The sequence below is a fragment of the Polyodon spathula genome, chromosome 40 (assembly GCF_017654505.1).
Source record: "Polyodon spathula isolate WHYD16114869_AA chromosome 40, ASM1765450v1, whole genome shotgun sequence".
NCBI classification, from domain to species: Eukaryota; Metazoa; Chordata; class Actinopteri; order Acipenseriformes; family Polyodontidae; genus Polyodon; species Polyodon spathula.
This window is the reverse complement of record NC_054573.1, coordinates 3,626,035-3,653,805: the sequence shown is the minus strand read 5'-3', so window position 1 is coordinate 3,653,805 and position 27,771 is coordinate 3,626,035. Positions and strand designations below refer to the sequence as shown.

General features: G+C 42.8%; 1 protein-coding gene across 3 annotated transcripts in view; it reads right to left on the bottom strand.

The window, feature by feature from the left end:
• Positions 1-27,771, bottom strand: part of LOC121304913 (signal-induced proliferation-associated 1-like protein 3) — a 103,456-nt gene that overhangs the window by 8,553 nt on the left and 67,132 nt on the right. For 2 of the 3 annotated variants that reach the window (XM_041236340.1, XM_041236341.1), the window contains 11 exons: positions 27,138-27,714; positions 26,051-26,325; positions 19,874-20,116; positions 18,036-18,185; positions 14,878-15,002; positions 12,702-12,814; positions 10,722-11,167; positions 8,618-8,812; positions 4,061-4,223; positions 1,082-1,268; positions 446-592 (listed from right to left, as the gene is read on the bottom strand). In XM_041236340.1, coding sequence (XP_041092274.1) covers positions 446-592; positions 1,082-1,268; positions 4,061-4,223; positions 8,618-8,812; positions 10,722-11,167; positions 12,702-12,814; positions 14,878-15,002; positions 18,036-18,185; positions 19,874-20,116; positions 26,051-26,325; positions 27,138-27,714 — 2,621 coding nt within the window. The remainder of the gene's footprint in view (positions 1-445; positions 593-1,081; positions 1,269-4,060; positions 4,224-8,617; positions 8,813-10,721; positions 11,168-12,701; positions 12,815-14,877; positions 15,003-18,035; positions 18,186-19,873; positions 20,117-26,050; positions 26,326-27,137; positions 27,715-27,771) is intronic. The other variant, XM_041236342.1, reaches the window with a different exon arrangement.

Sequence of the window (27,771 nt, the reverse complement as noted above, 5' to 3'; positions counted from 1 at the left end):
CCCAGGGATGTCAAAGTTTTAGCATTTAAACATGTTTAAAATGTTTAGGAAATTAAACAGATTATAACACACCTTTTAAAATGGGAAAGAATATTTGCAAAATACGTTTGTCAAATTTTATAACTTAAGTTTTTTTTGTTTACATATTTTTTTCCGAATCTCACTTCCACATCTAGCCTGACTATAGCAGATCTGCTGTGCAGGTACTCTGCGCACTGCAGCCTGTAGTTGTATTAATACAGCATGTCATTAACACACACCCTCTGCCAATGCAAAATTTAAGTAACAACATGACCTATATCAACAGCATGTACAGAAAAGTACAGAATAAGAAATGAAAATGGAAAATGTAATGAAAATTGGATAAATGGTATTGTCGCTGGGTGCCTGCTTGTTCACTGATCACTTTACAGAGCTGGCCCTATCCTGGGCGTCTCCTCCCTACCTTCATATGCTTTGGCGGCGTTGACCAGGCTGGACCACTCCAGGCCGGAGGCAGTGTCCGGAAGGGGCATCATGCCGGGGTCAGGGCGTCGGAGCGGGGTCTTGTCTCGCACCTCCGTCAGAGACAGCTCCGACGCGGAGATATTCACTGTGGGAAACCACCTGTCACCTTGGTGAACACCAGGAAACTTCCTGCAATGCTTAGTGCAGCCTGTGCAAAACATCTACACTCAATCTATTATCAGTTCGACTTACTGTCATCATGTTCTAACTGTGAATAAACCAAATTAGTGAAATATAAAATATTGCTGTATAAGGCTTAAATATACGCAGAAAACTTACGCATTGTCGTAGAAAACATAGGGGCAACAGCACTTAAAATATGCAACCTTCCTTATATTAATTTAGGATTTCAGCTTAAAACAAATGCTGTATGACTGTATGCAAGAATGTCCTAAAACCAAGCACCATTTAAGGACAATGACAACCGTGACAAAATGTGGTTTCTACTGGAAAAGAACACCCCTCCCCAACCCTAACGCTAACTCAACCCTAACCCTAACCCAGAACACACAACAGCAGGTGATGCATGCATTTCTAAAGTACGGTGCTTTTAGAAACAGCTGGCAGTCCTTACACTTCTTCTCGGGCAGGTTGGCAACCACTTGAGGCTGGTGCTGCCTGCGGCTGGGCAGAGTGCTGGTGAACAGGAAGTCGCTGGGCAGCGGCGGGTCAAACAGCTGGGCGCTGGCGTAGCTCGGGTCCCTGCGGCCGCTGCAAATACTCTCATCAGAGAACGTGCGCTGCAGAGGCTTTCTCTGGGACTGCAGACAACCAAACAGAACAGAAAACACGATCAGCATGACGAGAACTACAACACGCACCTCAGCACGGGCCTCTGGGTGCAACTGCAGAGTAGTGTTTAAAGTTATATAAACGTAATCTCATACCAAATGCGTTTAGGCAGCATTGCCCGAACCTAAAACATTTCTGTGACAATTTTTTCACTAAATTCATTTTTCAGTTGTGGCAAAATACAGAGAACTGTGAACTCACAATAAGAAACCCCAGTCTCTCTGAAAGTCCTTGCATGACTATCATCTGAAATGTTTTACGTGGAATGAACACAGGGTTTTCAGATCTGAATAGTTTCAAAATGTAAACTCATATTCCAACATTTCATTTTAGAATTAGCTACCAACATTTTTCATAGTTTATTGCTGTATTAAAAATCTGTCTGGAGTAAAATAATCCTGGCACCCAATCACCTGTTCAAGAAAGGCGAGAAACACTCTTCTGTACGGTACATTTCAAGCAGTGTTTGTTTGAATATCTGTCCCAGGCCTACTTGAAACGCACTGTTGTTTATCACTTACAGACAAACCTCAGAAATGGTCCCCTTATCAAGCAATAACCATACTATCATACCGTAATTACTATTTTTAAAAAGAAAGGATCATTTTTAATAAATAATGCCACTGCGTTAAAATGAACTATAGGAGTCAGCTTCTATGTATCTCAAACCAACAAGGTAAAAGACTGTTCTTGTCTCTATTGGCAGCATCATACAATAGTGTTATTGTCCCTGAGTTTACTCACAAACCAGTACTTCTGGCTCCAGTTATTCACGGGGTGTACTTGGCAGGCATACTGGCACATGATCAGACAGCCAAGAGAACCATTAAAGAATCATTAACCTCAGAGCTCCACACACAGGGAAGACATCACCAGGCCACCACACACAGCGCACCACTGCCAGCCCCTCCCGAACTGAACACAGCACAGAGCTGCACATGCAGAGAAGCCACTGCCAGCCCCCACCCCCCCCAAATAGAACACAGCGCAGCCACTGCCAGCCGCTCCCGAACTGAACACAGCACAGAGCTGCACATGCAGAGAAGCCACTGCCAGCCCCCACCCCCCCCCCCCCCCCCACAGCACAGCCACTGCCAGCCCCCCCCCCCCCCGAATCGAACGGGGGGGGGGGGGCTGCTTATCTTGTGCGTAAGAGAGTGCACTGGCATTAAAATGGTACCATAATACAAATGATTATTGCTGAGCAGTTCTGTTTGGCAGGGACTTTGGCACGACTTCATCTCATTTTCAGTCTGCAGTCCTGACTAAAAGTAAGCTCCTTGGCTTTTAGCGCCACTTTATTGTCATACTTCAATGTTTCTTGTTTTAAAGGTTCACTGTTACATAAGCTTGTTAGACAGTGCTCCATCACTATTTCACTCGTTCGCGGTTAGGCCATGTCGACTGTACACGGCCATGTACTATATCTTACAGTGTGAAGGCCTCCCACGAACTCACTGTTTTCAATATGATTTTTGATGTGCGCGTCATCCTGTAAAATAAAAGAGGGGGGCACTGTGGTTGACTTTTAAGTTTATTAAAGTAGTTAAAAGCTCACAAAATAATATCTGGAAACTTCCATCCACTCTACGGGTCTCCCATGTGCAGTTTAAAACAGTAAACACGCACATTTTCATTTTGAATTTCTGGTTAAAGAACGCACGTGTCCTTAGTTATTCCACCTGGAGAGAGAACATGTCCACGTCCCTTTAAACACCTTCTTTCCTGTCAATAACCAACCAGGGCAGGCTGTTTTTAAAATGATAATGCATGGCTTCTATAGCACATGTTTATTTTGAATTTCGCCACACACATTTACAATGGAAGTGCACCACAGATAATATTATGGCATTATTGGTTAGCTGCAACCCCTCGAACTAAGTGTGTCAGGGCAGAAACTCTGCATGTGGAACAGTGTGATTTTGGTGTTGGGTTTAGACTACAGATTTATTATCTTGAATTTAAGTTATGCAGGGAATGGGGTTAATGTCATCTCTGTCAGAATCCACGTGGGGAATGTAGCTCTGGCCTTGACTCAGTAACTGAAGGAAAACCAGTCTAGTCTACCCCCCCCCCCCCCCGGGAAACATGCTACAGAGTATTCCAGTTGATAGTATTAGTAGAATTACTTAGACAAACTGTGTAAAATGAAAAGGGAAAACAAACCACATGGTTTCAATCACACACATATACATATATATTTACATCTATTCATATCTATATCTGTATATGAGTGAGCATATGTATGCATAAACACACACACATGTAAAAACATAGCATCAAATGCAGGCCAGGTATACAGAATGGAAAAAAAAAAAACAACAACAACATTATAACTCCTGAGCTAAGATAAAAGTGTGACTCCTACCCTGTCCTGTAGCCTTGCTGGGAGTGTGACTCTTACCCTGTCCTGTAGCCTTGCTGGGAGTGTGACTCTAACCCTTGCTGTAGCCTTGCTGGGAGTGTGACTCTTACCCTCGCTGTAGCCTTGCTGGGAGTGTGACTCTTACCCTGTCCTGTAGCCTTGCTGGGAGTGTGACTCTTACCCTGTACTGTAGCCTTGCTGGGAGTGTGACTCTTACCCTGTCCTGTAGCCTTGCTGGGAGTGTGACTCTTACCCTCGCTGTAGCCTTGCTGGGAGTGTGACTCTTACCCTGTCCTGTAGCCTTGCTGGGAGTGTGACTCTTACCCTGTCCTGTAGCCTTGCTGGGAGTGTGACTCTTACCCTGTCCGGTAGCCTTGCTGGGAGTGTGACTCTTACCATGTCTCTGTCTTGATCAGATCCTGGACAGTCCATGACGATGAGCTTCTTCAGGTCGTCTTCGATGGTTGACTTGTAGGTTTTCCGTGGGGATCTCAAATCCCGCAGAGAAGCTCTCAACCTTGGCTGGCCAAAAACGTTCTTGGAGTTCACTTCAACTTTCCTGGAAAAAGAATACAAAATACGAAGACGTTTGTGGGGACAGAGGACCTGGACAACCACACTTCTTCTGCCACTCACTCCTGTGCCTCTGAGAAGAGAGGGTCTATGGAATCAACTGCAGAGCAGCAGTCCTTGTCAAATAACCCAGATTGAACAGAGACCTTCAGAGACTACAGCACTGACAGGCTCAGGTATTTTCAGCATTCATTACTGTTTGTAAAGATTTCTTTTTGTAGACCTACAGTAACATGCTGTTTCTCATTGCTTAGCTTCCTTCAGTGTCTGGCCACAAATACACACCCCTTTGTCTGTGACCCTGCACTTACTAAGATATGATCCCTTTCATTGCTTCAGGAAATGAAAGCCTTAAAAAAACAAATCCTTTGAAGAAGCAGCAGTATATAAAATTCAGAGCGACTTCTGCCGAGGTTCAGACAACAACAGGCCCTGCAGCTCAACCTCGGTCTGGTTTCAATTTGAATTATTTGAATTCAGACCCATAAAAGAGAAGAGGGATCTGGTTCAAATTCCTCTCTCAAGAACTGATTTTAATTTAGCAAATTGCAAACTGCAATCAAACTGCCTGAACTGACTCTGAAGCCACAGCTCCATGTCAGCTGTTACTAATTACTGATGGGCACATTCGCAGGCATGAATGGCTCCAATCGAGACTCAGAGCTGTTTACGAAAAGCTGGTCTTCACTGTAACTCAGCCATCCTCATGCAAAACTGGGATCTGTGTGAAAGGAGTTCTGCTCCTCATAACAGTTCCCTAAACCATCACAACTGGCACTAATGTACACCTTTCAGAAAGGGCTCCTTCACCCCCTAAGAGAGAGGGTGCTCCCTCCAGTCCAGGGCAGGCTTGAGGCATGGAGACTGAACTGCTCCCTCCCTCCTCAGAGAAAGGGTGCTCCCTCCAGTCCAGGGCAGCCTTGAGGCATGGAGACTGAACTGCTCCTTCCCTCACCCCCTAAGAGAAAGGGTGCTCCCTCCAGTCCAGGACAGACTTGAGGCATGGAGACTGAACTGCTCCCTCCCTCCTCAGAGAAAGGGTGCTCCCTCCAGTCCAGGGCAGGCTTGAGGCATGGAGACTGAACTGCTCCTTCCCTCACCCCCTAAGAGAAAGGGTGCTCCCTCCAGTCCAGGACAGACTTGAGGCATGGAGACTGAACTGCTCCCTCCCTCCTCAGAGAAAGGGTGCTCCCTCCAGTCCAGGACAGACTTGAGGCATGGAGACTGAACTGCTCCCTCCCTCCTCAGAGAAAGGGTGCTCCCTCCAGTCCAGTGTAGGTTTGAAGCATGGAGACTAAATCGCTCCCACTGACAGTGAAGTGTGGGATTGTTTTCTGTTGCTTTCTGAGGTTGTATTAGTCCTTAAAAGGACAAAAGTCTATAACTCTACAGGTGAGGGCCAAGAATGAAATCCAGTGGACCCTGTCCTATCCGATCCTGTAAGACACCACCCTCTACAACTGATGGACCTCTGGCACGTGCCATTGAACGATACAGATGGAAACTGATCAATGCACATTTTATTATGGATCTAAAACACTAAATTCAGATTCACTTTGTACATGCTGTCACTTCATGTAACTGCTCAGTTTAACAGCGTTCAATAAAAGGAAACAAGAAAGCAAGGGATTACAGTGCTTTGCTTTGTAATCATGTTCATTGATTTTCTTTGCATACGAGCAGCATTGTACTGTGGTGTTTTAGACACACTGACATTATTCATTTACAATGCCTTGAGGTTAATAAAGCAATGTAACGACTCTCTCCGAGATTCAATATAACACAGCCGGTTCACCACTGAAACCAATGAAATGAGAGAGAAGTGGCTTCACCTTTAATGGAACTACCACAGGGTCTATTTGGTCTTTAACAAGCTAACGAGTAAAGACGTTTTATTTCTACGAGTATAATCTATTCACTACTTCATCCTTTTGCCCGAAAAGTATCCTTCACTATTTGTTAAACAAATATACATGTATGGTGTTAATTAATAGGAAAGTCCTGAGGCTCGAGCATATATATATATATATATATATATATATATATATATATATATATATATATATATATATATATATATATATATATATATATATATATATATATATATATATATATATATTATCAGTAATAAGGAAAAAAAAAACGTACCTGATACATTAAGTTCATGAAATAGTATTTGCTTATGTCCACTAATTTCTTGATATTTTTAAATCTTGTAAAACCATACATATTAAAACACATAAAGACAGAATACATATTCTAATAAAGTTATAAGTGAGCGCATCAGTCCCTCCCCCATCCACTGATGTGTGTTTCAAGCCTGTACGGCAAAGTACAGTGGCTCTGCAAGTCAAAACTAAGTGCTTTTTTATCGTGTTCACACGATCACAGTCCTAGAAGCCCACTTCACTATGATCGTGTTAACATGATCCCAGGCCTTATAGTGTTAAAGGTAAAGCAACTTCCATAGCAAATGCTTTATTTTTGGCTGTCCCTTTTAGGAAAAATTCCCATCTTCTACACCCTTGTCCTTTAAATTTCATACAGCAATCTTAAACAAAGAGCACTACATTTGAAGCGTTACAAAACCCATGCATTTCAAAGCATGTTAGATTTAACTCAATCTTCAATCTAATGCAATAATTCACTTACTGCATCAGGATACGGTCTTCGATATCCACTACACCAACTATTCTGTCCAAGTCAGTTTCCTGACATTGTTTTTACTCCTCTGAATCATTCTAACCACATTTACATGATAAAACGTTTTGTTGAAACACAAATATGTCAAGAATAACTGGTAAATGTGAAGCGATTGCCCTTTGCTTCCTCTGCAGATAGCATCAGCAAGGATGAATTAGCAGGAGTTGAGGGCATTTTATCTTGATAGATTGTCAAATTAGTGTCAGACTCCAGGGACTGAGCGCTTTCACAACCGCACATAACTTTCCCTTTCTGGCTCATCTCCCCTGAGTGACTGTTTGGGCCCAGTTTCCTTGATGAGATTCCTGGCCAAAAAACATTCCTCACGGTTTTCCTGAGTTAGATGGGATGACAAAGCCTAACTCACTTCCTTAGGAAGTGTGCATAATATTGCTCAGGATTCCCAGACCACTGCATTGTATGATTCCCCTGCCCCACATGGACCAGAATCTGAATTTTATTAAATCAAGTATTTATTGCAACTCTTCCTTATAATCTAAAGAGTGAGTATCTTCAAATATTGAGGTGCTACGGCAGTTCAGGTCATACAAGCTTGTCCTGTTCCTAGTAGCCTTAGGAATGACCAAGGAATGATTCAGCATCAACATTGTGGCTAGATAACCCATTCCTCAGCCTCACCATTCTGTAAAGAAGTGTCTCCTTCAGTCTTAAACAAAGAAGAATTTAGAGGGACATAACAAGTCTTAAAAGGAATTCACATATTAAACCCGAACCAATACTTTAAGCACAACACAGAAACCAGGACCAGAGAAGAGACAGTTGGAAATGAAGTAGAGACAAACTTGGGACGGAGAGTAGGAGACAATTCTTCACACAGAATGGTAAGAGGATGGAATGGGTTGCCTAGTCATGTTGTTGAAGGAGACAATTCGTCACACAGAGAGTGGTGAATGGATGGAATCGGCTGCCTAGTCATGTTGTTGAAGGAGACGATTCTTCCCAGAGTGGTGAGGGGATGGATTGGGCTACCTAGTCATGTTGTTGAGGCAGAATTATTGGGATCAGCTCACCACTTTAAGATCAACTGCTAGGAACCGAAAGAGCTTAGATGGGCCAAATGGCCTCCTCTTGTTCATAAATTCTCTTGTGTTTTTATGTTCGATGTCTGTCTCCTCTAGTCCTATAATGCCATCGAGACTAGCCAGCTTGCCTATTACTAACATCAGTGCACTGCAGAGAATACCCAGCAAAACTAAAGGAAGCTTTGCAGTGGCAAATTACTAGGTGGCACTGACTTACTTCTGTAGACATTGTTTGATCTCAAATATGATTCACAAGTCAACGGCAGGCAACTCAAAAACTGCTCACGGACTCACCTCGCGGATGTGCCTTTACATAGACTAGAAACACAGGATTCCAAGTAATTGCAACTGGTACCACTCCTAAAACACACATCACGTTTTACCTAGACAGTGAAAAGGTTAGCCTAAACAATGTGAACACAAACGTGAAATACAAGTTCTTCCACTCTGGTGCCCACAGTAAGAAACTGAAACAGCAAGACTGTTTGCATGTGGGTACCAGTACTAGGGAAGTTTAGTAAGTGATGATCAGAGAATTAGTGATCTGCTTTAGTATTAGCTATTTATTACCTGGAAAAGATTGATAAGTGACAGTGAGTGCTCAAGCCTAGTGTCTAGGTTGCTTTCTTACTTCTTGTGGTCGGTGAACGTGATGGGCCGGGCCAGGGCGTCCTCACTCTTCTTCCAGCCTGTGACGTGCTTATTCTTGGAGTAGAAGGACTTGGGTATCGAGGTAGAGAGCTGGTGGCACCCAGACTGGGATCCCTTCGTGGGCTTGGGATTGTCCAGCACTGGCGTCTTGTAGCCTTGAGGGGTGAAGCCAACCCTGCAATTCACAACAGCGCCACACAGGGAACCGTTAAGCACGACCCCACATGAGGTGGTGAGTGCACATATCTTTCATGTGGAGCAGACTAAAGAACTGTGAGTAGCAGCATGCAGTGATGAGGGAAAGAAGCCCAGCATCTCGGCCGGACGCCTGATTAAAAAAGAAAAGCTTTTAATCTGCCTTTAAAGCTTTCTAATGATTCCCATTCCCGGTGTCACTTGCCAGCAGGACCCACAGGCACGGAGCAAAGCAAACAGACTCAGCACTCAGTATTGTAAAATGAAACAAAGAGATTCATACGAAAGAGGGCTTTAAGCATATTGTAATTATTCTTAATCATTTTGTAATTATATCACCTTGGGTTTTCTCCCCAATTTTGAATGTCCAATTATGTTCCCTCACCACAGCATCCCCTCCACCATCTGCAAAGTTCAGGGAAAATGAAGGTCAGAGGGCGCCTCCAATCCCATTGCATTAACACCCTGGAGGTCAGGCGATGGTGAGACCAGGCTACCTGGTCAATAGGGGCTGCTGTGGTGAGGTGAAACAGGCTAGGAGTGTTTTACACCAAGCTAAGATCTGCACCTAGCACAGCCGGGACCTGTGCTAACTGACTGACTTGTCCAGGAAACCATGCAGCAGTGCCCTGTTCCAGAAACATTCAATACATCTTAATAGAACTGGAGGTACAGATCAGCACCACACTGTACACTAACACGCTACATCACAGCTGATTAATCTGAAAATCAGATTAATCTGCACGGAAAATACAGCACTTGTTTGAATGGGGAAAATGTGTCAAATGTCCAGAGATACGGTCGGTATAGCGATTAAAGTTTGTCAGCAGTGTCAGCAATGGTCCTGCCTTTTTTTGTATTTGTTTTAAAACAGCATAATAAGTTTAACATGTTATAGTTACATTTCTTGCATTCCCCAGGCCTGGAAAATTGACAAAAAGCAGCAGGTTCTGCTGCTCTATAAACACACAGGCTTCACACAGAAAAATACAACCTGAACGTTACTTTCCATGACTGGTCACCACCATCCTCACACAGCACAGAGGAATTGTTTATAGGATTATTGGGGAAAACCGTACATACAAGAAAAATATAGGTCAATCCTTCCAAATATAGGGATTTATAGGGATTATAGTGAATTTATTTCAAGCGCAATGGCTGAGGACACATAAAATATCAGTTGGATGGTCTGGATCTATAATGGTATATGTGCATCAAGGTCCAAATTATCTCAGTGATAGTGGTTGATTAGGGGTATACTGCTAACATAAGAACATAAAAACATTTACGAAACAGCAGGCCATTCGGCCCATCAACACTCGTTCCAGTTCCCAGTAACTGATTGATCTCAGAACTTTGTCAAGTTGGGTCTTAAAGGATGTGTGTGTGTGTGTGTGTGTGTGTGTGTGTGTGTGTGTAGGTAGCCCATAGCCCATTTCAAACCCTTGATATGCAGGACACTAGCTCCTTGGAGACAGCCCCAATCTCTTAAAGGAGAGTTAAAGGTTAAAAAATTCATTTCTGTTTTGCTGGTCTGCCTCCCCAGCACTCATCCATGTGGCTTTTCCTTGTTTCTTTACATGTTTAAAATGCAGTGAATGCTGACTGGAGGGAAGAAAATTCACCTTTTAAGATTTTACAGACTTCAATCTTGTCCACCCTTCTAGTTATTTGATCTAGGCTAAACAAATTCAGGTTTACGTTACTTTAACTAGTCTCTCTTCATCCAATGGCAATGAATTGAGCCAAGTATTCTATATGCGGTCTCACCAGTGTGTTATACACGCTCATCATGACCTCACTTGGCTACATGACTCATGAATCAACAGGCAGGAATAAAATCACAGGCTGTAATAAACCCCTTTAGTGCCGGGTCTTGACTGCTTTACCTGGCCTGTTTAAATCCTTGGCTGGTGGTCAGGGCTGGGGTGCTGCTGGCGCCTGGAAGGGCGTAGGCCTGTGTCCGGTAGCCCTTGACCTGCGGGGAGATGCCGATAGCTGGGGACGACTCCCTCCTCTTGTCCCTCTCCGCAGCGCGAATGGCATGCTCCTCGAGACTGCTGTAGGTGGCCGAGGCCGGGATGGGTTTCTGGGGTTGGTCTCGCTGGTGTGTGGTTGGCAGGGGGCGGCTCGGCTTCACCCCTGTGGAGTTGGGGCTGGGCGTGTACAGGGTGCTGGCGTCGATCCCGCTGTCGCTAGAGCCCCCCTTGGCCATGGGGTCCTGGTCGGCCTCCACGGGGTCCCCCGAGTGGAACCAGCGCTCGTCACTGTGGCTGCTCGACGCGTTGCTGGACAGAGTGTTGCTGCTGGAATGGCTGGAGTACTGGGCTTCACCCTGGGAATCAGAAACGAGAAGCTCAGATACTGACCCCATGGCTGGGGTTTGAAAATATATACTGTACATTCAAACTGGGATCTTGACTGGGAAACTTTGTCAATTCAATGATAAGCACTTCTTCTAGTCAAAAAGTTTGTCACTGAATTTATTAGGTTTAATTTGGTATTTATAAATTTAACACTATACAGTGTTGGTTATGGATTGGTTATTAACGAACTGGAACAAATACAAATAAAAAAGATTTGTGGATGATGATGCAGAGACAGGCAGGACTTGCCAAACATAGCCTCAAGTGCTATTCTAAAAAGAACTGACCCAATTATGTGATTGAAATATTAATTATCAACCATGTGCCTGATCTTCTCTATGATGCATTCTAAGTCACTGTTGTTTTAAATGTACAGTATAAAAAAAAGAACAATGCGATAACAGTTTGACTCAAGCGCTTCTTTTTGTTCAAAGTCAGTTAAAAGGAAATAAAGATATATGACACATTCCGAAAATATGTGGGTAAAAGCAATGTTTGCAAAAAGCTGCTTCAGAAAAGATGACTAGATAATTAGTGAGTCGTTGTGGAGACGAGAACACTCTCGTTCAAAAAATCTAATATAATTTTATCAGCCAGAGAAAACTACATCATTATCCTCTTAACAATAACATACAGTCAGCACCAATTTTTATACTTTGCTAGGGAACTGGTAAATGATGACGACACTTGGTCAGGACATTCTTTGGCTGCGTTCTTCTAATGCTAAATAAAAGCCATCAAAAAACTTTCTGTTTGGCTTTTTGGAGTTTTTTTAAGCCCAGCTGCTGCATTGTGTGGGGTGGGGGTTGTTGGGTGTGGATTTGAAGAATAGCAGCTCCAAGTTTAATCTTCAAATCACAGCAAAATGGAGGCACGTCAATCAAAAAGCATTCATTCAAGATTCATTTTTTGCATTCAATTTGGATTCAAAATGAATGTGAAAGGGATTATTGCGGCATTCAAGAGAATGTTGGGGACTTGGTCCCAGTGTTTTAGACGGTGCTACTTCACCTGCTAAGCTATTCATTTTGAACTCACTCTGTAAAAATTGCTTCCTGCCTTGTGTTCTAAATGTATTTTTGTCTCCATCATCGCTCATGCTAAATCTGAAATAGCGACTTGGGTTACCTATTTATTTAATAGTCAACTTATATTACATTTAAGAATCTTCTCTGAATTGGATATTATTTTTTGCTAAATAATTTTCATTTTACACTAAATTTACAGTATAAGGTTTCACAAAGACTGTAAAAACACTGCCTCTAAGTTAATTCGCTGTGTGTAGGGTGTCTTATTATTACAAGGGGTGTCATCTTGTGCAGTTTGTTCAGTTCTGTCTGTTCAAACTGTGTGAAATGATTCTGTTATAATAAGAGTCACGCTGCACTATTATATTATTACAAATTATGAAGTACTCATGAACTACTATTAAACATGTTGGACTATGTTCTATGTATAGGATGAAATCTATACAGTGGAGAATGCTCGAGGGGAGTGACTCACTCTGGAATTTCTGCTGGGAGAGTCCTTGGCTGGCATCTCCTGTTTGTTGCCACATTTCGGGGCGCTGCTCATGCCCGGGACCCGTGACAGCGGTGGCACGTGCCACAGAGGCTCTGCAATTAAAGAAAGCATCGAACCGTCACGTTAAAGAAACTGAATCACCAGAAAACTCAAAACCACTTCAACACAGCTCTTATTGTCTGTGGCTGTGTGCTTCGCTTCCAAAAACACTGTAAAACAAACAGAAACACAGTAAATAATGCTGGCCTCCCTACGGCTAAAACAAAAAGGGAGGAGCTTTTAGATTCTGCAGCGCTGAGTCACTCAATGCTTTTACAGTTTCTGTGTCTAATTGTAATCTTCTTCTTCTTCTGCTTCTGCTTCTTCTTGTCTCATTCTTATTTCCTTTTATGACTGATTTTAGATAATAATTTGAAATAAAATGTACATTATTAAAAACAAAACAACAGCATATGCCCTGTACCCTATATAACAAGCACTTGTGACACAAATGATTCTGATCAGTTTCTAATAAAATGGGCTTGATAATTAGTGCCCTGTTATTATACCGCCTGTATCTAATTACACTCTGTCACCGCAGCACTTCCCCTACAACAGGCTGGGTGTGTCCGATGAGGAGAAACAGTTGCTTTGACTCCCCAACCAGCTAGAACGCCAAAACCAATGCGACGCTCCAATCACAGACTGGAGACTTTGCACAGCCAGCATGTGAATCTGGACTCCCTGACCACGACCCTGCACACCACAGCCATGACTTTACCAGGTCCTGGGCTTTACCGAGTTAATATGATAGCAGAAGATAAACCAGGTATTCTGAACAAGCAAAGAAGAAATAAATACAGTCTTCAAATTGTCAAGTTTAATTAATTTTACGCATGTATTATGAGGCTGCTTTGGTTTCGATGGAAGTACAATTTCTTGTGAGCTGAAGGTCATGCTTCCACAGGTGAAGGCTGGTTCAATAAAACACTGCATCGTCAAGCCTCAGCTTCACTGCAAAGTGCAAAGCCTCCCTTTTAATCCCCAGCTAGCTTGCACGGTCCAGTAGATAAACAGCTTTCCCTGTCTCGCTGCTTTTACCAGGTCAGCAGCATAGTCTAATTGCAGCTGTGTGCACAGTGTGCGCTTCTGTGGTGCAGTGTAAGATGATTCAACTTTGAACTTTTACAAAAACAAGATATGTTCTGGGAAATCGACACATGAAAATGATCAATAAAAAACAACATTTTCCATGAGCAAAGCATTGTAACACTAGTGCTATTGTTGGCCTCTAACTAGCCTGGTTTCATTAAAAAGAAAAAAATCATGCTATACCATTTTAAGCAACCAACTCATTCTATGCACAATAGGTTTGCTCTTATCTACTGTAGTATGATACCGATAGCACTACCCCATTAGTAACCAACTGTACTCCCCTATATGCCTGGGCTTTGAGGGTGCTGAATTCAACCCATTTGGAATGACAGAGAATTAAAGAAGTTCATAATTAGATTAATAGTAATAATAATAATAATAATAATAATAATAATAATAATAATAATAAATCACATTTTTTTTAAGCCTGGCAATGGTACCTTTAATTTCACATAATATTGTTTGATTTAAATATATATCTATAAATCAAAGATGACTACAGCATTGGGGTAAAGTTTCGCCCACTGAATGGTGTTCAGGGGTATACTGTTTTTCTTGCAATAGCATAGAATCTAATAACATTTGAAACACGTTTACTTGTTCTTTTGCAATACAAAAATGTTCTCAATGCATCGATTATCTATCGATTACGACCTTTCCCGTGTTTGATCAGGAAATGGACGTGCATTGGTGAAATGTTGTGTTATATTACTTTAAAAAAAGAAAAAGGCACAGTCTAGCACATGCCCCTCGGCATAAGAAAAGTTTGAGAACGAGAAAAGGCCATTTGGCCCATCGAGGCTCGTCTTTTGTTAGCAAACCATTTCACCCCACTGGAATGTAAAGTCATGAGCACTGAGCCCTGAGTGTCCTGTGCCTTCTTTAGTTCTCTTCATGAGTCTGTGGAGCCCTGCCTGCACTGTGCCTTCTTTAGTTCTCTTCATGAGTCTTTGGAGCCCTGCCTGCACTGTGCCTGCTTTAGTTCTCTTCATGAGTCTGTGGAGCCCTGCCTGCACAGTACCTGGTTTGGTCCTCTCCATGGTGCTCTCCTGGCTGGTAAAGCCAGATGAAGAGTCTCCACTTGACATCACTTCATGGCTGGTGTGCTGGTCATAGCCGATCACAGGCCGTTGTGGAGTGCCGTACCTGCAGACACACACAAAACAAGACACTCAGTCAAATACACCAACGACGTCTATAATATCAGTTGATCACTATTCCTAATGGTAATAGATAAATTAACATTGAAATGCAGGACTACATGCTTGTGACAGGGTGAGCGGACCCTGGCTCTGTATAGAAGCCAGCCCCAAACTAAGCCTGTGAATATTGCATGGTGTTGTCTTGCATTACATTGTTTTGTCTATATGGGGTACATTTCAGATGGGGATTGCTGGAAACAATAAACACAATAATCAAAAACATGAAGGCGAAAATACTGCTACTAAAAACTCATCTGAAAGCACCTTTAAGAATGAAGCCTACATTTTGAATACATGCAGGTTCAGACTGGAGTCTTTGTCTTGAAGAAACGGAGGTGCTTCACAACTATGATAAATGAGTCGAGTGGTGCACCATTAATATGCAAATCAACAGCGTTTCTTAAAACATGAATTAGCAATCCCCTTAAGAGTTAGGCTTCAATTATCTTTACTAAAGGATAAAATAGACGCTTCCAAATTGCCTGTTAACATTCGTAAATACAATTAACACACAGCGAGAAGCAATCTGCAACATTCAGAGACGATCCAGCACTGAAACCAGGACTAAGAAACTGACAGAGAAGAGGGGACACTTACACAGGTTGATGCTGAATCACTGGGATCCTTTACAACCCAAATTGGTTTTGAGATTAATCCTCTACGAGCCACAGCAGCAGCTCTGATGTGCTAAACTGCCTCCTTCTTGTTTGTAAATGTTCTTATGTTCTAACAGAGCTGCAGGTCTGCTCAGATCATTAAAACAGAGCCCAAGGTGTTGTGAACCATCTGTGTTACTTTACTCCCCCACGAAGAGAAAGCAGCTACGGAAGTGTGTATTTAAACTTGATCACAGTTACTATATGGTTTCATCCAGTCTTTGGATGTAATGCCACTGAAAAGCATGCTCTGTGTTTGAGAAAATACTCTGCAAGAACATAACCTGCAGCAATAGTTTTTGGTAGGTCACACAGTCCACTGATGAGTATACATGCTTTCAGTGCTGTACCTCTAGTGCCACATTCAAAAGAATCATTGCAAGGGAAAGAAAAATAGGATTCACAAACTGCCATGCTGACTTTACCATTTATTGAAAGTGACAGCAGCCTTTGTAAAGCATAAATATTACATAGAGTTTACTCCACTACATATTTAAATAAACGCACAAAAATTCTGGAGAAAAACAAGTGAACGAAAAAATTCTCTTTGCGTACAGAAGAGCTGCAGATGCCTTTCTCTAATATAATACGATCTTCCATTGGGGAGGTGCCCAGGCAGAGATAAGAGGACGGGCTAAAAGGACAGGATATTTGATCTGGGTATAAAAAAAGCCCTCAGAGGTCCATATGCAGGCTAGTAAATTATACAGTATGTTATTAGAATCATATTTAAAATCCTTTTAGTCAAATCTATAAAAATGATACACAGGGTAAATGCACAAGTCTTATTGGTTAAAAGAGATAATACAAAAAGATATATTACTTGCAGGAAAAAAAGAAAAATGTTTTTTTTTACCAAACCTAAATACTGATTGAATAGCAGCCATCATTTAAATTTTTTTTTAAAGAGATTAAAATAGGTATATTGGAGCCTATTAACCATGTTTAAACACTTCCATGTTGCTGTAGTTTGACAGGCTTCTGCCAAAGACAACCCTTAGTGGTTGCCTTTACAGACTTTTCAAACCCTTCAATTCAATACTCCACTTTAGAGGGCAGTCAGTCCTGGGCAGGACTGAGGCAGGATTTGGAGTTCCAGCCCACTCAACTACTGGTGCGTCACTATTCTGAGAATCAACAGAAAGGACTTGACAGTGCCCCTGAGCAGCATAGCTGATCGCTGTTCCCTTGTACAGATTATTTCTGAGACAGAAAACACCAGTTCTGTTACAGACAACAGCAGCACAGGTCATGAGTTGAAAAGCAGAGCAACCTGTTTTAAATTGTATACGCTACATAGTGTGCCACTGCAATACTAAGTTGTTTTTCACATACATATGCAGGAGGCGAGACTGAACTTGAACTGATGGAGGGAAATCTGCATTGACTAACCGGTCTGACTATGCTCAGAGCAATCTTGTGCAAAACAATAGGACGGCACACAAACACACACACAGTAAAAAGACACCGCAAATACAATCTGCTACATTAACACTACCCTAATTAGGGTAGTGTTAATGTAGGTGTGTTATAAGTGCGTGTACTGTAGTGGCTGTTCTGTATGAGTTTCAGAAGCACGTTGACAGTGAATGTGGCACTAGGACACAGTGCAATGCAAATATCAGGGGTCACCACAAGGAGCTCTAGCACTACTAAGGCGTCATCGGACCATGATATGCCTGCAAAATGCCATCTGAAATGGACTCAGATGCACCAATAGTGTACTAGTGCACCAGTGTGGAGCTCTGACAACACATAGTCCACACTTTACTGCAAATTTTCTATCACCTATATACAACTGTCATAGTACTGCTGGGGGTAATAAATATTGGTAATACTTTTATAAGTTCTCATAAATACTAACAGCTGCTTACTCTCAGAACTTTGTCATGTCGGGTCTTAAAGGATTGCAGTGATTCAGCATCGACAACATGACTAGGCAACCCATTCCAAACCCTCACCACTGAAGAAGTTTCACCTACCCAAAGTCTGTCGAACATTAAGATATACAACAAGTGCAAACATGGTTCCTGTTCATTTTCAAGCATATGCATTAAACAGTAGTCAGTCACGCCAGCTAGTTTTCACAAGACACTGCAAATGCTGGGATGATGTTGCAGTAACATGGTCTGATACTTGGACACAGTTATTTAAGTCTCTTATTTGCAAGATGAGACGCACTGCACGGATGGCTTCAATTGTGACATATTCCATAGTAACTTGGTTGAAACAAAAACGATACAGGGTTTGGTGAGCCAGTGGAAGTGCATCCCTAACACGCTGGAGTCTCTTTGCGATGCAGACACTATGTAAAGACACACCTGTCGGCAGACTGTTTGTAGCGGGTGACCGGTGCCCCTGCGCCAGAGCCCGGGGTCGAGAAGCTGCCCGAGGGGTTCCTGTAGGGCTGCCCTCTGTCGCCCCCTCCTGGGGATGTGTTGCTATAGGGGGTTTCAGGGAAACTCACAGGCCTGAAAGACAAGTCAGTCAGTTACCAGCTTGGACACAAATATCTTCAGGTAGAAAAGGAACGGCCACGTCTACTACAGCTGCTTTCACTTTTCTGAAAATTAGAATCCTAATCTGTTAATTTAGGTGCAAATTAAAACATTCCCATTTTACTGAGGTAAACAAAGACATTCACAATATAGTTCACTCTGGGGTCAGTTTCACAAAGCACTGCCAGCACTTAGCAGGTTGCTAGCTAATAAACTAACTTATTGTTTCCCTGTTTCAAAAAATATATTTTAAGATAGAAGGATAAAGTTTAGTAGAAATCCACTCAGCAAGTCTATATGATTAAAGGATTTTCAAACGTAATTTTTTCTTAATGGAAATAAATTGGATTTAGCATTAGAACTGCTTTGTTAAACTAGCCCCAGATGGACAACTTCATATGATTAATACTAATATAACAGGACTATACAGTAAAATGAATGCACATGACAAATCCGTTTTCAAGTTCCAAGACAGTATTTTAAAATTCAAAGCAAGAATGCTGGATTACAAAATTGAATTAGCTGCATTTTTGCATCACAATATAAGAGACGTCAGCCAAGAGGCAGAATTACACAAAAGCATACTCAAAACCCCATGAAGCTTGGTTCTTGCAGAAAGAGTATAATTCCAGAACTGCTAAAGGGTAAAACAGACAAATAGGATTTATTCTTCCAGTTTTTCAAAGTAAAAACACACTTCAGCGCTGTAAAGCTGGAATGACTAAATCCTTTCTTTGACCTTAATAATCAATCAATCAATCAATCAATCAATCTTTACATAGCACCTTTCATAGTGGACCGCTATCACAAAGCGCTTTGCAAGATAGTGAGGAACAATGCATAACACATTAAACACAGTGAAATACAGGGAACAGTACATTAAATACAAACAGGCTTTGTATGCACTGGACCGTACAGGACTTTCAGCTGATAGAGAATGGAAAGAGCAACAAACAAAAGCAACAGAACTCCAATACACTGTTTAGCAGACTGATCCTGTTTTCAGAAGAGACCCCTTTTGGCAAAGAGTCTTTAGGTAAGACTATTGAGAGGACTGCAGTCTTCCTGGCCGGGTCTCACACGTGAAGATTTAGTGCACCATGTTTAGAATTTAAAGCACTCTGCACCTTCCCGACAACAGAAGAATTGTATAAAAATGTAGGCCTCAAGTCTGCCCTGAGATAGAGGCACCATTCCTTTCCTTGAGGGGTGAGGGTCAGGTTACCATATGACTCAATGTACACTGGAACAGTTTGGGACAGTTCAGGCTTTCCAACTTACTTTCCAATGCATTCTGGTACGTCTTACCTGTCTCAGGTACCTTTCACAGAACTTATAAATAAACTATGTTTACTAGAATGCATTGTGATGCAAATTAAAAAGCCTGAACTGTCCCAAACTGTCTTAGCATAACCCTAGATGAAGGAGCAGTTCAGTCTCCACGCCTCAAGCCTGCCCTGGACTGGGGGGAGCACCGTTTTTCTTAGGGGGTGAGGTTCCTATGCCCATACAATCCTTGGAATGTTTGAGATGGTACACGAAGCTGATCTACGCCAGTAATGCTGAAGTGTGGGGTGGGCCAAATTGAGATTATATCCCTTATTTCACTTGTGACAGAGATGGAGGGCGGGTGAATTAACCAACTGCACCACTCTGCTTACCGTTTACTCTGCACTGGCTGTGGTTCTCTGTATGGGATCGGTGCCCCTGGCTTCTGCGGCCGGCCCATGGGCTGCTGTGGCCTCCCCGGCGACGCCCATCTCTGGGGCTGCAAGGCATTCTGGGAGGAGGGGCTTGACCACTGCCAGGCAGGGCTGCGGTACGCCACCCTGTACCCAGCGGGCACGCTCTCCGGCTCAGACTTCTGCTCCATCGTCTTCATCTCATACTCTTCACAGAAGCCCCTGGAACACACGACATCTCTGAGACCTGGGCTTAGTGTTGCACTCAACCGAACGAGATTCTATCGAGATCTGGAGTCCCACTAAAAGTCGTGTGATCTTCAGGGGCTACCTAACAATACGGCCGTACACAAGCGTAAAGGTTATTATTTTGTATTTAGAATCTGTATGTTCCCTCTATATTTAACACACGGTTAGGCCATGTTGACAATGCAATACTAGCATTATATTTTACTGTATAAGAGCCCATTATTAATTCAGTCCCTATTTTTTGAGGTGCAAGTCAGAAAATTAAAGTGTGTACTGTACTAGGATTGTATTAAGGGGAGTCCAGGCTTCAATGCTGCATTGCTTCACCACACTGGGGCGTGGAGAGCATGTGAAGCCACTGTGGTTCTTATCGAATACTGAGACTCTCTGGAAATCAACGGCATGGAACAGATCCCTAACACATCTAAATGAAAACATTGCAGTCTGAAACTGATTACATGAAAAACATTATATAAAATTGAAATGAAATTCAGTTTGTCAGTTGCACACAGTAACTATGTTTTGCACATGCATATACTTTCTGTTCCAGGTCTGGCCAGCTATTTGATTTGATTTGAATTGAAATGTTTAGAATCCATAAACTCTTTTTTGACTGTGTACAACTACTCAGAACTCGAAGATGCTACTCAGCCAGGTATTTCTTGCCAGTTGCACAGCTATCTACACTAACAGCTGTTTCAATTGCTTTTGCTAGAGTGTTAAACTAATTCTATAAAACCAGAGGCGACTCCCAACCGAATGAACTAGATACTCCTGCAAACAGATGCAATGATTTATATAATCTCAACAAAACCTTGGCTTGTGGGCATAGCCTGTGGTAAGTATCTCCCTGTTGCTGTCCGCTAGCCAGGATTGCTTATTATGGGCTGGTAAGTAAACAGTGGAGTGCCAGTCATGTCCTAGGATGGGGATCTCTGCTACTTCCATTCTAGGTTATTCTTGAAGGCAGCACACGTAACCATGGTTACTCGTATTGCTACAGCAGGTCGTGTTTGAAGGTGGCTATGGATAGACCAGTTCATTCTTACTAGTAGGCTGTACAACCATCCATGCTCACTTTAACAGTTAGACCCCGTTCACACTACTGTGGGATTTAGAATGCAGGAAATAGCAATTTGCTAGCGTTCACAGGTATAAATATTTATTTTTGGAACGAATACCTCACTCAGATTGCAAATGACTAACAGGCTGTACATACAAGGACTGACGTTCATAAGACAAGCTCAAGACTGACCACCTGATACGACTGGAATAAACAGTTACACCTGGAATCATTTTATACACAAGTGATTTAACATTCATTCCATTTACAATATGCATTCATCTGTTACATGTCTCTTATCATTTACACACAATTTGGTTAACCTGCATGAGTAAACATGATCGTTAAACTATTTTTTGCTTGTTACTATCATTACCGTCCTTCTATTCTCTATCCCTAACCATTACCAGTAAAGACTGAACATTAGCATTACCCCTTCTATTGGAAGATTACCGAACATATGGCTATAACAAAACCCTCACCCTAACCTAAATACAACAACACACCGTCATATATCAAATACACTGCTCAACAACGTGCACCATAGATAATAAAACACGGCTCTATCGCCAGTAGAATAACATTAACAATAATAAATCGCGATAACAGGCATTGAAATATTACAGTGAAAATACTAATTGCTACACTTCCAGATTCTAAGTAAGTTACAAGCTTGCCAGTGCCATTAATCAATAAAACAAACCATACGGTTTCTTCAAATATTACAAATAGTTCCCACATCGTTGAGACGCTGGCGTTGAGCACAAACAAGAATCCCGAGTCTGCTGCTGTTTACATTTTGTTTCATTCAATTTATATTTAGCACTTCCCATTAGTCAATGGTCTGTCTATGAGTGTAATCTACAGCCTTTCTGCTTGAAGTACAAAATGGCACATTACCATCAGCGTGAAATTCGTCCTTGCCAAACTAGCTGGTCCGATCTTTAGGGGTGACTCTTATTGTTTTCGGCATCTTTGAACAGCTCTGGATACTGATTGAAGTAAATTGAAGCAACACTGAACTTTTATTAGACAGGTATGTTTAGGTAAATTTAAAGCAAAGTTGCCTGTGTTATTATCAAACAGCCTTAGACTGTTCTAGAATCCTCCACTTAACTTTTTCTGAGCCTTAACACAAAGTTACAAAAAGAACAGCTCATCATTGTACTCATCATATAGAGGTCACCACTGAACCAGGCTACACAGCCGCTCACTGTGCTTAGCTTTAGGTTTAAAAAAAAAAAAAAACCTGCAGCTCAAAGCACATTTTTTCAGACATGCCTTGAATCTAATAAATGGTGATTTAAAAAAAAAAAAAGGAATAGCTCTCCTTCCACTCTTCATTAAAACTGCCCTTCACTGTTTTGGACAATGCAGCCCCAGGGTGCGACAAAAAATTCCATACTCTACATCACCAGACGAACATTCCCATAACTTGATTATAATACAGCACGCAATGGAGTTTCAAAACAACTTCCGGGGACATACATAATCCAGGACCGGTGTCAGATAAAGGAGGCCACCATGACCTACATCAACAGCATGTGGAGGAAACTAGCCTGACATGAAACAGGACAAGCAGTCACTGAGATGTATCCTACAGCAGATCAGGTGCAGCGTGGGTCCCCATGCCCTGCATTCTGTGGCAGTGGAATAACTCTTTGTAACAAATATCCATGCAAAGCTCCATCAAATTCAGAGGAGAAGATCTGCAGCTATATTGTAGACATCATAAGCCAACCAGAGTCTGGAAATCCTTTCTGAGAAAACGTTTAGAAGGAGGTCATTCGGCCCATCAGTGCTCGTCCGGTTCCCAGCAGCTGGTTGATCTCCAAACTTTGCCAATTCAGGTTTTAAAGCATTTCAGCGATTCAGAGGAAACATAAGGGTTCTGTCGCTCCAGCTCGGAGCTGTTACCATAGTTCTCTGCCTCTTCTTTGCCTGGAGAAAGGTCAGACTGTCACATGGTTTGAATGGAACATGGAAGGAAGTGCCTGCATTGAGGATTCTCCAGACAAGCTCAAATCCAAGTAGCGGAAGATTTAAAAAAAAAACAACATTGTAAGCACATACATAGGGTCCTCATAATAAGCACAAGGTTAGAGTGAAATGTATTGTGAAAGTTACCCGAATGTAACTCGAAGGACCTCTGACCACTCTCCAGTCTCTGCATTATGCTCCGCGTGTATCCAGCATGTAATGCTTTTGGACTGCTTAAAGAAAGAAAGTGAATGGGTGCATGTAGAGGTTAAAAATATTAATAGAAAAAGAAGATTATAGCCAAATGCAATATAGGAAGCTAGAATTGTTTGACGAAAGTTTGGTGGAGAAAGATGCTCCCCCTGTATGGTGTGACAGACAGATGACGACCGCAATTAGAGGAACAATAACAAGAATGATTGCACCTCTTAAGCAGCTAACTCTGAGGGAGAACGCTTTGGATGAAACACAACAGGGGTTCATATTTATTTTATAAAATGAAGAAACTATTTGTGGTTTAAACAGAGTAACATTTACTTGGCAGCTGACCCATTAAATAACAATTTTCAAACTAGAACTTCTGATAAGAACGCTTTAAGCCGTTGCCTTCTCACACCTCGCTTAGTGAAACATTTGACACTTATTCTTTATTTTAAATCTCTAGAGTGCCTTGGTTCCTTGCTTGACAGCCTGGTATGAGCACACAATACAACACTGGCCTACTTCTTCACCGAACCACATTAGCGTTGCTTGCACTGCCAATGAAGACAGACAATAATAGAATCGCATCAGGAGGTCTTGCACATATTCCAAGAAATGGAAAATCACAGAAAAAACAGAAAAACCACTTGGGTTTTATTATTAAATCTTTGCCACATTTCAGAAACAGAGCGCTCTTAAATTCCATCTTCTCCCAGTGACACAGTAACACATACTGTTATAGCAAAACAATAAACCGCAATACTATTCAGAGATCATCATGAATATATATATATACACACACACACAGCATATTGCAAACAAACAACTTAATAAGCAGCTGCTACTATACCTGAAAATCGCACTGTTCGATCACTAAAGCCAGACACTTGCAGAACCACAACACAGCATCTGACAGCAAAACTGAGTACATGCACTGCATCCACCTCTGAAATAAAACGCGCTCCCGTTTGTAGCTGCTACTTATACTCACAGCTCACACCTCAGAAATGTTCCAACATGTCCTCTACATTCAAGAAGAAGGCGTGTTCATGACAAAACAACAGCTCACCGCCTCAAAACACTCCTAGAACATTTAAAGAAGCACTTCTTCAGGCTCAATCTGTTCTGGCAGATTTTTTTTAAAACATGCAAGATTCCTAACGAGCGAAGCTGCTTGCAACCATTTCAGCTCAACGCGCTGGGATAACTCTTCTCTCATTAAGTGCGAGAATTAAAACCTTTTCCTCCAAGGAGATTTCGGACAGCATTCCAAGGTACACTTGAGCTCAGCTGTTTGTCTATTCGAAATAGGCGTGTTCCTTTTCAACACTCGCCTTTTATTATACTGTATTTATTACTGAGCTGACTTGACGGGTTGCAGGGGCTTTGCTAATGATATTCTTTGCTTGAGACTAGCAGCTGAAATGGGTGTCAGTCACACCGGACACTTTCCTATTGTTGACAAACAGCTGCTGTATAATTAACAGGTTTCACGGTGTTCCAATAAAGAACCTGGTCAAACACTACAAAATGTATCTGCCTATTATTAACCACCCATGTACCACCAAGCCCATTGAGTGAATACTCAAACCAGGACTTGAATTCTCCTCCTAAGGCACTACAGCTCACTACTCTGCCTGAGCTTCCGGGAGCCTGCAGCCTGGGAGCATCAGTCCACATGAACTCTAACTTCTGAATGACTCTCTGCTGGAGTTCTACAAAGAAACCTGGTATTCTTCCTGGAAACAATGACATGGATGGTGGTTTTTGACCGCTGGATCCCATCAGTTCATCAGTACCAATTTAGTTATCTTCTGCAAGTAGGAGTATCACATTTATCATACAGATTTTATTTATTTTTTTTTTTTTTAAAGAATAGAAGAGGTGTCACTACTCCAGTTGGTCATGTTGTGCGTGGTCAAGTGGGAACTGCCTGGGTTTGAATCCCAGTTTGGTTTCTCACACTGGAGCCTGCTTTTCAAGGATGAGGGAATCAAGGGGGGCATTTAACAGTTCTGCACACCTGTGTTCCAACATTTATTTGGGAGACAACAGTACGTCTGCACAACATGTATGTGTATATGGAAAAGACGCTGAATAAATATTAGAGCAATAACCTGACACTGCACACATCCCACATGTATAAACACTACAGCTGACCGATATTTGACATTTAGATATTTCACAACGATAAAAGATTAAAAAACTGAAACTTAGAAATGTGCTGGCAGTACATGTTGTTCTTTAAAAATATATAAAAAATGAATATCTAAAAACATTAATAATACATTACGTAATATTGTACTGGGTCTAATTTTTCTCCCATTGAAACCATAAAGAATACAGAATCTGCACAGATGCCAACACAGTATGCTAGTTTTATCTTTTTGATATATGTAAGATATTTCAGTTGGCTTCCATTATGAAGGTTATCCTAGCAACAACATAGCAAAGTGTAATAAAGCACAGTGCAAGCATGGTAAAGCACAGTTAAGCACTGTAAAGCACATAAAAATCATGGAAAACCACAATAAACTACAGTATGCACAGTATAACCATGGGCCAAGCATGGGAGAACCACAAAATTTCCATACCGTCGTGGTAAACTTTTCTAAGGGTTATACCAAACAAATCAGTAAGAGACCAGTAAACCCCAAAGCTACCTGCGTGGCGTGCCGTCGTCAAGGGGCGGGATGATAACCACCTTGACGGTGACGGAGGTCCTCAGGAGGTCGATCATCTGGTCGTGTGTCAGCGTCACCACGGCGACCTTGCAGATTTCCACCAATCGGCTGCCCTGCCGCAGCCCGGCCTGCCAGGCGAACCCGTACTCCTCCACCTCGGCCACCGTGCCGTCGAACTTCACGTGGAAGCCCAGCTGGCCCAGCCCGTTCCGCCGCAGCGTCATGTCCACCGTCTCGCAACCAGTCGTCATGACCTGCGCAACACGAGCAGAGTGAGGGGCGGGAATCAACATGAGCACGTACAGTCACAGCAACCTGAGCACGTACAGTCACAGCAACCTGAGCACGTACAGTCAGAGCAACCTGAGCACGTACAGCCAGAGCAACCTGAGCACGTACAGCCAGAGCAACCTGAGCACGTACAGCCAGAGCAACCTGAGCACGTACAGTCAGAGCAACCTGAGCACGTACAGTCAGAGCAACCTGAGCACGTACAGCAACCTGAGCACGAGCAACCTGAGCACGTACAGCACAGCAACCTACAGCAACCTGAGCAGAGCAACCTGAGCACGTACAGTACAGCCACAGCAACCTGTACAGCCACAGCAACCTGAGCACGTACAGCCACAGCAACCTGAGCACGTACAGTCACAGCAACCTGAGCACGTACAGTCACAGCAACCTGAGCACGTACAGTCACAGCAACCTGAGCACGTACAGTCACAGCAACCTGAGCACGTACAGCCACAGCAACCTGAGCACGTACAGCCACAGCAACCTGAGCACGTACAGTCACAGCAACCTGAGCACGTACAGCCACAGCAACCTGAGCACGTACACCAGCAACCTGAGCACGTACAGTCACAGCAACCTGAGCACGTACAGTCACAGCAACCTGAGCACGTACAGTCACAGCAACCTGAGCACGTACAGTCACAGCAACCTGAGCACGTACAGTCACAGCAACCTGAGCACATTCATGAATTTCCTTATGTTCTCTTGTTCCTGAAATGGTTTTCATACATATGTACATGAGTTTGGTTTGGTTATGAAAAAGCCTTCTCACCTTGAGCCTCTGCACCATCTCCCTGATGTCCTCTGCTTTGTCCTCGGGCACTCTGATGAAGATGTGGTCTCCGCGGCCGTAGAAGATCTTGATGGCGAGTCGATCAGGGGTCCAGCCGATGACGTCTCCGCAGAAGCAGTTGAAGACCACCTCCTTGGTGTCCTGGTCGATCAGCACCACAAACTCATTGGAGATGCCCAGGGTGCAGTCAATCTCCTCCGCGCGGCTGAAGTCCTGAGAGGAGACGCGCCAGGTGATGGCGGCCAGACTGCCCAGCTCTGCACCCTCCCGCGCCCGGGTCTTCTCCTTTTTCTTGGAGGTCAGAGAGATGAGGTTGAACTTCCCTGTTGAGTCAATGGGGGTGTTGGAGACACAGTTCTCTGCCAGGTCTTTGAGGTACTCCTGGCGCGTGCGAGTCGCCATGGTGTGGAACTTCTCCGACTTGTGCGCTGCGTTCTCAGCGTTAATCACCTTGGCCAGCAGAAAGTCCCTGAATACCTCGGAACTGCGGAACATCACTCCGCATGGGATCGGGGGCCCAAACGGGGGCACATCTTTCGATCTTGTTACCGCGACACTGCGGGGAAAAAAAAAAGGAAAAGTGCAGTATTTTTTATTTTTATTTTTATAAATG